Source organism: Oryx dammah, unplaced genomic scaffold, assembly GCF_014754425.2.
Source record: "Oryx dammah isolate SB20612 unplaced genomic scaffold, SCBI_Odam_1.1 HiC_scaffold_29, whole genome shotgun sequence".
NCBI lineage: Eukaryota > Metazoa > Chordata > Mammalia > Artiodactyla > Bovidae > Oryx > Oryx dammah.
This window is the reverse complement of record NW_024070213.1, coordinates 80348341-80361502: the sequence shown is the minus strand read 5'-3', so window position 1 is coordinate 80361502 and position 13162 is coordinate 80348341. Positions and strand designations below refer to the sequence as shown.

The window sequence follows — 13162 nt, the reverse complement described above, 5'->3', positions numbered from 1 at the left end:
TGGATTATTGAATAACAGAATATTATATTTGTCTGACAAAACTTTTTACTAAGCTGTCTTTTGTTTATTTCTTTTTCAGGAATATTTTTTTTTCAGGTTTAGAGGTAGAAAGTTTTCTAAATATAGTTTATATTTCTGTAATTATTGCTGGAAAATGTTTGCAGGAGTCTTATTTTATAGGCTAAACATTTTCACCAGAGGTTCAAATAAGCAAAACCACATCCCAACATCTTTGCCTGCTTAATATTGTACCCTGGACAAAATACACAAAATAATATGTGATTATTATCTGCATACAAAGGAGCCATTTTTTTAAAAAAATACATTCAACAAGTTGGCAAAATTCAACTGCAAAAGCATTAATTGAGGGTTAGTATAAGTAACTTACGGGCTTCCCAGGTGGTGCCAGTGGTAAAGAACCAGCCTGCCAATGCAGGAGACATAAGAAACACGAGTTCGATCCCTGGGATGGGAAGATCCCCTGGAGGAGGGCCTGGAGAATCCCAGGGACAGATGAGTCTGGTGGGCTATCGTCCATGGGATCGTGAAGACTCAGACACAACTGAAGTGACTTAGCATGCATGTATAAGTAAGCTACATAGATATGCAGAATATTCTTCGTAAGTTAAAAAATAATATAAAAATTCTCTTTTGAGTCAGTGGTTGCTATTTACAGACACAACACAAAAAACTAAATTTAAAGGGACCTCTAGAGTAAAACTGCTATAAGAATCTATTACAGAAATTTGAATCTATCAAGTGAACTAAGTTTTTTAGCATTTGGGGCTTTAAAAGTTTTTTTAAGTTCATGATGAAACTATATTCTGCAGATAAATATTTACTGTTAGGAAAGAGAGATCAGTGACTCTGGGAATCTTGTATAAATAAAGACCTTAATGAAAAACCTGAATTTTTATCCTTATACTATCACAGTTGGGAACAATGATAAGGCCCCACATAACACTCAATATGACCTCCAATCCCTTCTGGAATAACAAAGAGTATAAAAACCAAGCTCACAAATTAAATAAATACCCTTAGACATTGTCCATACTTTATTACTATTGGCATCACAGCTCTTGGTTGTGGTCAGGCTCTGTTGTTTTATGGCTTGGCCTTGTGGAGCTGAAAAAGCCCTGAGAGGCTTCCAAGTCCTTCTCTGTTCCCTGGAGGCAGCACAAGGAGAGTTTGGAAAGAAGTGAGCTTAAATCTGCCTCACCAGTGACTCCAGTCAGCAGCTCAGGCAAAAGACTTAACATCTCTGAGACTCAGGACCTCAGTCTGGTACTTCCTTTGAAGATCTACTGTCAGTAATAAATGTGTGGAACAAGTTCTATGAAATTTTACAAACAACGCAAAATCTTCTTTTTGCAGATAAGGCAAATGAGATCTGGAGAGGTTAAGGCAAGGTTGCCTAGGTAAACTGTAAGTTGACACAGTTTCCTCAAACACCTCTCTATTGAAATATAATCATGTCAACAAATATTAGGACACCCATGCTATAGTACCTATTGTAGGTATAAAGATGAACCCAAACTTGGAACTTATTGTTGCTTTGAGGGAAATTATGCATACAGTGTAAGGATTTAAATAATTTTCAAAAGCAATGTAATAGTAGAATAGTTTGATTGAATGTTGTGGCAAATTTTGTAGATACTAAGCATGTTTAAGTCAGAAGAGAATTACCAATTCGGATAGAGTATCAGGTCATAGTTTCTATACGACTTGAATAAATATTGCAAAATAAAGAACATCTATTTGTGTATTCGAATAGCTGCTCCAGACCAGACAATGTTAAAAATACTTCCTGCGTGTATTTTCTTATTCGTGATATAATACCAGGCTACGTTAAAAGAAACAAGAAAATAGGTCATGACTCTATTTTGTGATTTTTACATAATTTTATATTTGTTAGTTGATTATGGAGAAGGCAATGGCGCCCCACTCCAGTACTCTTGCCTGGAAAATCCCATGGACGGAGGAGCCTGGTAGGCTGCAGTCCATGCGGTCGCTAAGAGTCAGGCACGACTGAGCGACTTCACTTTCACTTTTCACTTTCATGCATTGGAGAAGGAAATGGCAACCCACTCCAGTGTTCTTGCCTGGAGAGTCCCAGGGACGGGGGAGCCTAGTGGGCTGCCGTCTGTGGGGTCGCACAGAGTCGGACACGACTGAAGCGACGTAGCAGCAGCAGTTGATTATTCAAATCGTTTGGGCTTCTTCACAGTGCTCTGTGACCTGCGGCTCCGGAGTTCAGCAGAGGGATGTGTACTGCAGACTCAGAGGAGTTGGTCGGGTGGCGGAAGAAAAGTGTGATCCGTCCAGGCGGCCTTATTTTCAGAGAGAGTGTTGGCATCGGGACTGCATACAGTACCACTGGGCGGCAGGAGAGTGGTTGGATGTGAGTATTGTCAGGTAAACTTTTCACACAGCCGTTCAGTGAGAGAGTGTTTTCATTTCATCATTGTGTTTCTAGTGCTCAATATCGTGTAAGAAAAGAGAGACATATCGGCAAGTGAAGTGCATGGATGCACAAAACATTCAAGTGAGTGAGAGTTTCTGTGACCTCGCGACCAGACCTCTCGCGGTGAAAAAGTGCAGAAACTCTCCCTGCAAGTATATCGTGCTAACAGGAGACTCATCCCAGGTAAGGCAAAGAAAGGAAGTTGAGGATTTTCACTCTTAAAAAGTAAAATTGAGTCTCAAATTTGATACAGTTGAAACTGCGTCTGAATTTGAACATGGGAGCGGGTCATAGTGTGTATATTAACCTAAGGAATAAAAGCACTGGGAGATTAGATGGTGCAAATACAGGAATAGTGACATGCATGTTAAATTCTGGTGCATTTCTGGAAGTGTCAAGTCGTGATAACTGTGAAACCAACTACCAGGAACAGTTTGGCATCTGGGCCTGCATAGTTGGCTGCTTAAAAAAATTTTTTTCTTCCAGTTTTATTTAGGTATAATTGACCCACAGCACTGTACAAGTTTAAGGTGTATATATGAAGTATATACTTTATTTATTTATTTATGGAAACAGATTGCTATCATATCTTGGATGTTGTAATTAATGGTGCTATGAATATTGGGGTGCATATATTGTTTTGAGTTAGTGAATCATATGGTAATTCTACTTACAATTTTTTGAGGAAACTCTATAATATTTTCCACAGTGAATGTACCAATTTATATCTCCACCAGAAGTGCATGGGGGTTACCTTTTTTCCACATCCTTGCCAACACTTGTTTTTTTTAAATCTTTCTGTTTATAGCCATTCTGACAAGTATGAGGTGATGTCATGGTTTTGATTTGAATTTCCTTGATGATTAATAATGCTGAACATTTTTTCATGTGTCTGTTGGCCATCTGTATGTCTTCCTTGGAAAAGTGTCTATTCAGGTTCTCTGCCCGTTTTTTAGCTGGACTGTTTGCTTTTATTTATTTTTATGATACTGAGTTGTGTAAGCTTATTTATTATCAGGTGTACTTTTGCAAATATATTGTCCCATTCGGTAGGGTGCCTTTTCATGTTGTTGATAGTTTCCTTAGCTATGTAAAAGATTTTTAATGTGCTGAGGACCCACTTGTTTGCTTTTGCTTTTGTTACCCTTGCTTAAGGAGATGTATACAAAAAAAAAAAAAAAAAGAAAAAACACTGCTAAGCCTGGTGTGAAAGAATATATTACCTATGTTTTCTTCTGGGAGTTTTATGGTTTCAGGCACTATATTTAAATCTCTAGTCATTTTAAGTTTATTTTTATATAAGTTGTAAGAAAGTTGTCCAGTTTCATTCTTTTGCATGTAGCTGTCCAGTTTCCCCAATGCCATTTATTGATAAGACTGTCTATTCTCCGTTGTATATTCTTAGCTTTTTTGTTGTTTGATTGATCACATAAGCATAAATTTATCTGGGGGCTTTCTGTTCTGTACCATTCATGTATGTGTCTGTTTTTATGTCAGTATCATAGAGTTTTTTTTTTTAATTTTTACTTTACAATTCTGTATTGATAGAGTTTTGATTACGATAGCTTTATAATATAGTTTGAAAGCAGAGTTTGATACCTCCAACTTTTTTTTTTTCCTCAAGATTGCTATAGCTATTCCAGGCATTTAATGATTCAATTCAAATTTTAGGATTCTGTGTTCTACTTCTGTGAAAAATTCCACTGATATTTTGATAGGGATTGCATTACATCTGTAGATGGCTTTGTGTAGTAGGGACACTTTAACATATTAGTTCTTCCAGTCCAAATGCACCTGTTATATCTTTCTGTTTATATGTGTCTTATTCTGCTTATTTCACCAATGTTTTATAGTTTGCAAAGTACAAGTCTTTCACTTTACTGGTTAAATGTAGTCCTAGATATTTTATTCTTTTAAAGGAGGCTATAAATGGAATGGGTACTCTTTCTGCCCCCTTCTGATGCCTATGTCAGAAGTTTTCTCTATCTCCTTTATACTTTAATAGAACTTTATTACACAAAAACTCTGAGTGATCAAGCCTCGTCTCTGGCCCCTGATTGAATTCTTCTCCTCTGGAGGCCAAGAATCCCGGCGTCTTTGTGGGATTCAGCAACAACCTTCATCTTGGGGGCTTGTCCGGGATTCTTAAGGACAAGACGGGAGCTAACAATTCCAGCCTCACTCCTTTGAACTGTATCCTGAAAAACTGGGATAGATTTGATCCCCAGGACTTAAAGAAGACACACCTGGTCTTCCTATGTGATACTGCATGGCCACGGTATCCATTGGAGGATGGTGTTGGTAGCCGATTGGAGGGACTCTTAAGTATAATACAGTTTTACAATTAGACCGGTTCTGTAGAAAACAAGGGAAATGGGTAGAAGTAGCATATGTGTCGGAGAAGGCAATGGCACCCCACTCCAGTACCCTTGCCTGGAAAATCCCATGGACAGAGGAGCCTGGTAAGCTGCAGTCCATGGGGTTTCGGAGAGTCAGACACAACTGAGCGACTTCACTTTCACTTTTCACTTTCAAGCATTGGAGAAGGAAATGGCAAGAATCCCAAGGACGGGGGAGCCTGGTGGGCTGCCGTCTATGGGGTCGCACAGAGTTGGACACGACTGAAGTGACTTAGCAGCATAAATGGAACTAAAATTGGTTTTCTCTTTATGACAGTCCATTATTAATGTATAGAAATGCAATAGATTTCTGTACATTTATTTTGTATTCCACAACTTTACTGAATTTATTTATTAGTTCTAATAGCTTTTTTGGTGACGTCTTCAGAGTTTTCTATGTATAATATCTTGTCCTCTGCAAATGGTGAAAATTTTACTTCTTCCTTTCCAATTTGAATGCCTTTTGTCTTTTTTTTTTTTTTTTCTGACCACTATGGTTATAACTTCTAAAACTATGTTGAATAAAAGTGATGAGTGGGGATTCTTGACTTGTTCCTGTTATTAGAGGAAAAGTTTTCAACTTTTCATCATTACGTGTGATGTTAGTTATGGGTTTATCATATATAATTTTTATCATTAATATATTTAGGTATGTTGCCTGTACTATTAAGATAATCATATGATTTTTATCCTTCATTTTCTTAATGTGGTGTATCATGAATGTTGACTAGTGGATATTGAAACAGCCTTGTATCCCTGGACTAAACTCCACTTGAATTTGGTTTGCTAATATTTTGTTGAGGATTTTTACATCTGTGTTCATCAGTGATATTGATCTGTATTTGTGTGTATGTATGTGTGTGTGTGTTTGTGTGTGTGATTATTTGTCTAGTTTTTGTAAGTTTTGGTATCAAGGTAATGCTGGCCTTGTAGAATGAATTGAAAAGTGTTCCTTCATCAATTTTGGGGGATATTTTGAATAGATAGATGTTAACTTTTCTCTAAATGTTTGATAGGATTTACCTGTGAAGCAGTCTGGTCCTGGATTGTTGTTTTTTAAGAGTTGCTTTACTACTGATATAATTGCACTACTGGTAATGAGTCTGTTCATATATTTTGTGTTTTCCTGGTTCAGTTTTGGGAGACTGTACGTTTCTAGAAATTTATCCATTTATCCATCCATGTCTTCTAGGTTGTCTAATTAGTTGGTATATAATTGTTTGCAATAATCTTTTATGATACTTGTATTTCTGTGATGTCAGTTGTAAATTTTAATCCTGTGTTTTCATTTCCTTAGTATCTTTTTACATACAAATATATTTAATTTGATGATGTCATATTCATTTTTGTTCACTTATACTTTAGGTATCTTATCTAAGAAAATAAGATTACAAAGCTTATATTTTTTTCTAAGAATTTTATAACTTTAGCTGTTACATTTAGGTCTGTGATCCACTTTGTATTATATTTTTGTATATGATGTAAAGTGGAATCCAACTTTATCCTTTTGCATGTGGCTATCCAGATATTTCAACACAATTTTTGGAAAAATTATTCTTTCTGCATTGAATTATCTGTTATTCAAGAGTTATTTCTGAACTCTCAATTCAGTTACCTGACTTATGTGTCTGTCCTTATATTGGTTCCACATAATCATGATTTTATAGTAAGGTAGTTTTATTGTAAGTTTTGAAATCAGGAACTGGAGGGAACAAATTTTGCTTTTCTTTTTCAAGATTATTTGCTTACGCTGTGTCCCTTACATTCCTATGTAAATTTTAGGATGAGCTTGTCACATTGTATGTACACTTCAGCATCACTGACTCATTATCAAGTTGAGGAATATTACCATCTTAACTGTGTCTTCTAATCCATGAACATGACCTTTCCATTTATTTAGGACTTAATTTTTTTCAAGGATGTTTTAAAGTTTATAATTTTCATTGTGCAGACCTTACACTTCTGTGGTTAATTTTGTTCCTAAGAATTTTATTAATTTTTTATGTTCTGAAAATGGAATTGTACTCTTCATTTTCTGCTTATCCATTTATAATGTGCAGAAATATAATTAATTTTTGTATGTTAAAACACATTTATGGAGGCCAGTTCTTTTTTTGTTTTTTAGTATAGATTACTTTTCTATATGTAGAAGTATATCATTTGCAAATTCAGGTAGTTTTACTTTTTCCTTTAAATATGGATGCTTTTTACTTCTTTTCTTGTCTAGTTTCCCTGGCTAGAAACTCCAAATCTGTTGAGTAGAAGTGGTAAAAACAGACACCTTCCTCTTTGGAGGAAAATTTTCTTTCAATTTTCATAATTAAATATGTTAGCTATGAAGTTTTTTTGTAGATTCTGTTATCATGTCCTTATATACCTAGTTTGCTTAGTGTTTATATCATAAAAATGTGTTAGATTTTGTTAAATGCTTTTTCTGCATCTATTGAGATACATGGTCTTTGTATATGAGTCTCTTCCTATGATGTAGTCTACTGATTGATTTTCATATATTGAAACAATCTTACATTCCTGGGATAAATCTCACTTTGTCTTGATGTACAATCCTTTTTATTTGCTTCTGGGATTGTTTTGTTAGTGTTTTGTTGAGCATTTTTGCATTTATATTCATAAGAGATATTGGTCTGTAGTATTTTTCCCTTGATATGTCTTCATCTAGTTTTGGCATGAGGGAAATACTGGGCTCATTAGGAAGTGTTCTTTTCTATTCTGTGTTTTGGAAGTGTTTTGGAAGGGTTGGTGCTAATTCTTCTCTAAACATTTGGGGCAATTCACCAATGAAGCCTCTAGTCCTGGATTTTTGATTGTGTGAAATTTTCTGATTATTAATTCAACCTATTTACTTGTTTAGGGGTCTACATGGATTTCTACACATGTTCTCCCATCTCCCCATAGTTTGTTTACTACTGTTTGTTGTTGTTTGTGACTTTTCTGAACTAGCTGTAAAGTCTGTTTCCTTTGTCACATGTGGTCATTAAAGTCTCTATGTGATTAGTTTAGTTTTAAACTTATGACTGGATAATTATTTTCTGAGTTATTTGGAACCATTAATCTCCAGTCTTTGCCAAGGGGCTCTGTGTAATGTGTGAGCACCTCCAACAGACAACTGTTCCTTAACTTTACTTCCTGCTTATGCAGAACCATGACATCAGTCAGGAGTGAGAGTGTAGGCACTTCTCAGTTATTTCCTAAGTTTGCCACAGCCCTGGATAAACTTGTGGATGTCCATGGCCTCCTAGTTGTTTATGACTCTGTTGGAGCCTTTAAAGCCCTGTGGACATTTCTTTTCCAAACTTTTCCTTTTAAGCTTTTTTGGGTTGCCCATTGATTGCCTGCTTATCCACCTCCTGTGGAAGTTGCAAAGTTAAACATAGCCTTTAATTGTGTCCAAAAATGCCCCCAAGGAGAAGGCTTCTAGCACTGGGCAAGTGCCGAGTAAAGTCAAATAAAGAGAGACTTGCAAGGGAGGTCTTTCAGAAAAGCACCAAACAGTTCAAATAATGATAGTTTTCTGGAAATGAGGCTTAGACATTTCAGTTCCTCTGGTGGCTTCCAGGCTTTTGTTCTTCACCATGTTTGCAGAGGTATTGATTTTCAAGGCCACAATAGGGCTGAAGAGGGGGAATGGAAATAGAGCACCTAAAACATACAAAACTCTTCTTCCAAGATTTAGCTTTATTTCTTTAATAAATGCTTCCAGGATTGCAGCAAGCCTTTGGTTAGTTTACAGAGCTCAGAAAAAGTTGATTTTCATGTGTTGCCAGTTTTCTCACTGCGTTTATAGAAGAGAACATTTTCAGACATCGTTGCTCTGCCACTTTCACTGATGTCACTCACCCCTCAGGGTCTTCTTTGATAGATAGATTTTTCTCATCGTAGTTTATATTTTCCTGTCTCTTTCCCTGGAGAAGGAAATGGCAATCCACTCCAGGACTATTGCCTGGAAAATCCCATGGACAGAGGAGCCTGGTAAGCTACAGTCTATGGGGTCGCAAAGAGTCGGACACGACTGAGCGACTTCGCATGCTAGTTATTTTTTATTGTGAACTTTGATTTTTATTGTTGGCTACTGGATAGTTTTTATTCCTGTATCTGTATGTATATTTTGAACTTTGTTCCAGAATGTAGTTATTTTGTTTGTAAGCAGTTTGCACTTTTCTTGTCTAGCTCTTACAGTTTTTTAATGTGAGACAGGTGTGTTATGACTCTGGTCTTACATTTAAAAAATCCCAAAGCATTGTTTAGGCCTTCCCTGGTGGCTCAGGTGGTAAAGAATCTGCCTGCAATGCGGGAGACCTGGGTTGGATCCCTGGGTCAGGAAGATCCCCTGGAGGAGGCCATGACAAACCACTCCAGTATTCTTGCCCGGAGAATCCCATGGACAGAGGAGCCTGGCAGGTTAAGTCCATGGGGTCACAAAGAGTCAGACAAGCCTGAAGTGACTTAGCATGCTTGCACAGTGCATTGTTTAGTCTAGGGTTAGCTATTCCCCTCTACTGTGCCACAAGACCCTTTTGAATACAGTACCTATTGCTGCATGTATATAAGGTTTTACAGTCTGAATGAAGGGAACTGACACTGTATCTGGTCCTGTGTGCGTGCCAGATACAGTGATTCATGAGTTTTTGATCAGTCCAACCTTGGCCTCAGTTGGTGTCCTCACATGTTTTCACTAGTCAACTCTGCTGTCCCATTGGGGTCCCTTTCCTTTTTCCAAAACCTGGGCACTCTCTCAATGCAGTAAGCTGGAGGAATTACAGGGTCACTTTGTTTCCATCTCCCAGGGATCACTATCCTTTATTGCCTAATACCCAGTGTCTTAAGAGCTATTGTTTTATATATTTTGTCCAGGTGTTTCTGTTGTTTTAGGTTAGAAGGTAACTCTATTCCTTGTTATTTCTTTTTTCTGGAGTGAGAAATCTATTTGCCCATTTTTGCTCTGGATCTTTGATTTATATCTAAATCACTTACCTATTCTAGGCAATGGTAATATACATCATATTGTGTGTATGAAGATAGATGTATGCTAAACTTATATAGAATTACAAGTATGTTAAGACTAATAAATGCCCTTTATTTCAGTTAAGAACCATTGATGTTTCATTTTTCCAGATCTGTGCTTATCAGGAGATAACTTTTCATTCAGTTAAGCTATTCTTAAATATCAACAAGAAAAATAAGCAAAGAAAAAAAGAACCCAAACGAGCAAAAAACATAGGCACTACAAATAGACAGTCAGTCCTGAATCTGGATCCTTTCCATTTACTGGGAAAGTTGCCTAATGTCTCTGAACCTTTGTTTACCCATCTGTAAATGAGGCTAATAAATGGGATTGTGTGGGGAAACCCTAAGCTGTGAATCCTTAAGTTTAAGGGCATCTTCTTCACCCCTTGTAACATTGTATTTTTCAGTGTGCAGGTAACTGTGGATTTAGTTATCAACAAAGGATTACATATTGCGTTGGGGTCCAATCTACGGAGAAACATAAACTTCATGAGCTATGGCCTATAGACTATCGAGTATGCCCTGTGCTGCCTTCCCCTCAGGTTTACAAATGCAATTTTAGGACCTGTTTGCATATGGCCACTTGGAAAGTTGGAAAATGGAGCAAGGTCAGTATTTAATTATGAATTTAAAATCTTATGAATGAGATTTTCTAGCTGTGGGGTGCATGGTAATCTGCACATCAATCTAGATATCAGAGTTGTATCATACCCTAATTTTCTAACAATCACTATGTCAGTTATTTGTACAAATATCTAGTCTCTATGTTTCCTATAATTTGCTTTATAACTAATCCTTGAGTCTGTTCCTGAGAGAGCCTGGCACAGTGGCTTGCATTTTGAGCAGATACTTAAGCAACATTTTTTAATTCAGTGAAAAAGTAAATAAATTTAACATATAAGTAATATAGGTTATTTGTACCCTGTTCCATTTCCAATTTAATTGACAGAAAGCAGGTAAATATTGCTATGCAAACTTACATGTTCAGTTCAGTTCAGTCGCTCAGTCGTATCCGACTCTTCGTGACCCCATGAATCGCAGCACACCAGGCCTCCCTGTCTATCTCCAACTCCGAGAGTTTACTCAAAATCATGTCCATTGAGTCAGTGATGCCATCCAGCCATCTCATCCTCTGTCATCCCCTTCTCCTCTTGCCCTCAATCCCTCCCAGCATCAGGGTCTTTTCCAATGAGTCAGTTCTTCGCATGAGGTGGCCTAAGTATTAGAGTTTCAGCTTCAGCATAAATCCTTCCAGTGAACACCCAAGACTGATCTCCTTTAGAATGGACTGGTTGGATCTCCTTGCAGTCCAAGGGACTCTCAAAAGTCTTCTCCAACACCACAGTTCAAAAGCATCAATTCTTCGGTGCTCAGCTTTCTTTACAATCCAACTCTCACGTGACCACTGGAAAAACCTTAGCCTTGGCTAGACGGACCTTTGTTGGCAAAGTAATGTCTCTGCTTTATAATATGCTATCTAGGTTGGTCATAACTTTTCTTCCAAGGAGTAAGAGTCTTTTAATTTCAGGGCTGCGATCAGCATCTGCAGTGATTTTGGAGCCCCCCGAAAATAAAGTCTGACACTGTTTCCACTGTTTCCTCATCTATTTCCCATGAAGTGATGGGACTAGATGCCATGATCTTAGCATTCTGAATGTTGAGCTTTAAGCCAACTTTTTCACTCTCCTCTTTCACTTTCAACAAGAGGCTTTTTAGTTCCTCTTCACTTTCTGCCATAAGAGTGGTATCATCTGCATATCTGAGGTTATTGATATTTCTCCCAGCAATCTTGATTCCTGCTTGTGCTTCTTCCAGCCCAGCGTTTCTCATGATGTACTCTGCATATAAGTTAAATAAGCAGGGTGACGATATACAGCCTTGACGTACTCCTTTTCCTATTTGGAACCAGTCTGTTGTTCCATGTCCAGTTCTAACTGTTGCTTCCTGACCTGCATATCGGTTTCTCAGGAGGCAGGTCAGGTGGTCTGGTATGCCCATCTCTCTCAGGATTTTCCACAGTTTCTTGTGATCCACACAGTTGAAGGCTTTGGCATAGTCAATAAAGCAGAAATAGATGTTTTTCTGGAACTCTCTTGCTTTTTCCATGATCCAGTGGATGTTGTCAATTTGATCTCTGGTTCCTCTGCCTTTTCTAAAACCAGCTTGAACATCTGGAAGTTCACAGTTCACGTATTGCTGAAGCCTGGCTTGGAGAATTTTGAGCATTACTTTACTAGCGTGTGAGATGAATGCAATTGTGTGGTAGTTTGAGCATTCTTTGGCATTGCCTTTCTTTGGGATTGGAATGAAAACTGACCTTTTCCAGTCCTGTGGCCACTGCTGAGTTTTCCAAATTTGCTGGCATATTGAGGGCAGCACTTTCATAGCATCATCTTTCAGGATTTGAAATAGCTCAACTGGAATTCTATCACCTCCACTAGCTTTGTTCATAGTGATGCTTTCTAAGTCTCACTTGACTTCACATTCCAGGATGTCTGGCTCTAGGTGAGTGATCACACTGTCATGATTATCTGGGTTGTGAAGATCTTTTTGTACAATTCTTCTGTTTATTCTTGTCACCTCTTAATATCTTCTGCTTCTGTTAGGTCCAGACCATTTCTGTCCTTTATTGAGCCCATCTTTGCATGAAATGTTCCCTTGGTATCTCTAGTTTTCTTGAAGAGATCTCTAGTCTTTCCCATTCTGTTGTTTTCCTCTATTTCTCTGCATTGATTGCTGAGAAAGGCTTTCTTATCTCTCCTTGCTGTTCTTTGGAACTCTGCATTCAGATGCTTATACCTTTCCTTTTCTCCTTTGCTTTTCACTTCTCTTCCTTTCACAGCTATTTGTAAGGCCTCCCCAGACAGCCATTTTGCTTCTTTGCATTTCTTTTCCATGAGGATGGTCTTGATCCCTGTCTCCTGTATAATGTCATGAACCTTTGTCCATAGTTCATCAGGCACTCTATCTCTCAGATCTAGTCCCTTAAATCTATTTCTCACTTCCACTGTATAATTTAATTGATAAAAAGAAGGTAAATATTGCTATGAAAACTTAACATGTATCACTGAGTAAAAACTCAGGAGTTTGAATGACCATCATTAAATCATATTTATCAAGTATTTACAACATACTGCTGAGATAACTAAACAAAATGAAGGGAAAGAAGTCAGTAACTGAGAAAGAATAGATTCAGTCTCTTAAGGATTTATCCCACCTGTGACTCTTCAGCCTCCTGGGAGGCTGAAGCATCAGTTTGTTCTAAAAGGACCTAGTC

General features: G+C 37.5%; 1 protein-coding gene across 2 annotated transcripts in view; it reads left to right on the top strand.

The window, feature by feature from the left end:
• ADAMTS20 (ADAM metallopeptidase with thrombospondin type 1 motif 20) overlaps positions 1 to 13162 on the top strand; it is a 204936-nt gene that overhangs the window by 156288 nt on the left and 35486 nt on the right. Inside the window, exons 30-32 of one of the 2 annotated variants that reach the window (XM_040233797.1) lie at positions 2228 to 2401; positions 2477 to 2647; positions 10293 to 10493. In XM_040233797.1, coding sequence (XP_040089731.1) covers positions 2228 to 2401; positions 2477 to 2647; positions 10293 to 10493 — 546 coding nt within the window. The remainder of the gene's footprint in view (positions 1 to 2227; positions 2402 to 2476; positions 2648 to 10292; positions 10494 to 13162) is intronic. The other variant, XM_040233796.1, reaches the window with a different exon arrangement.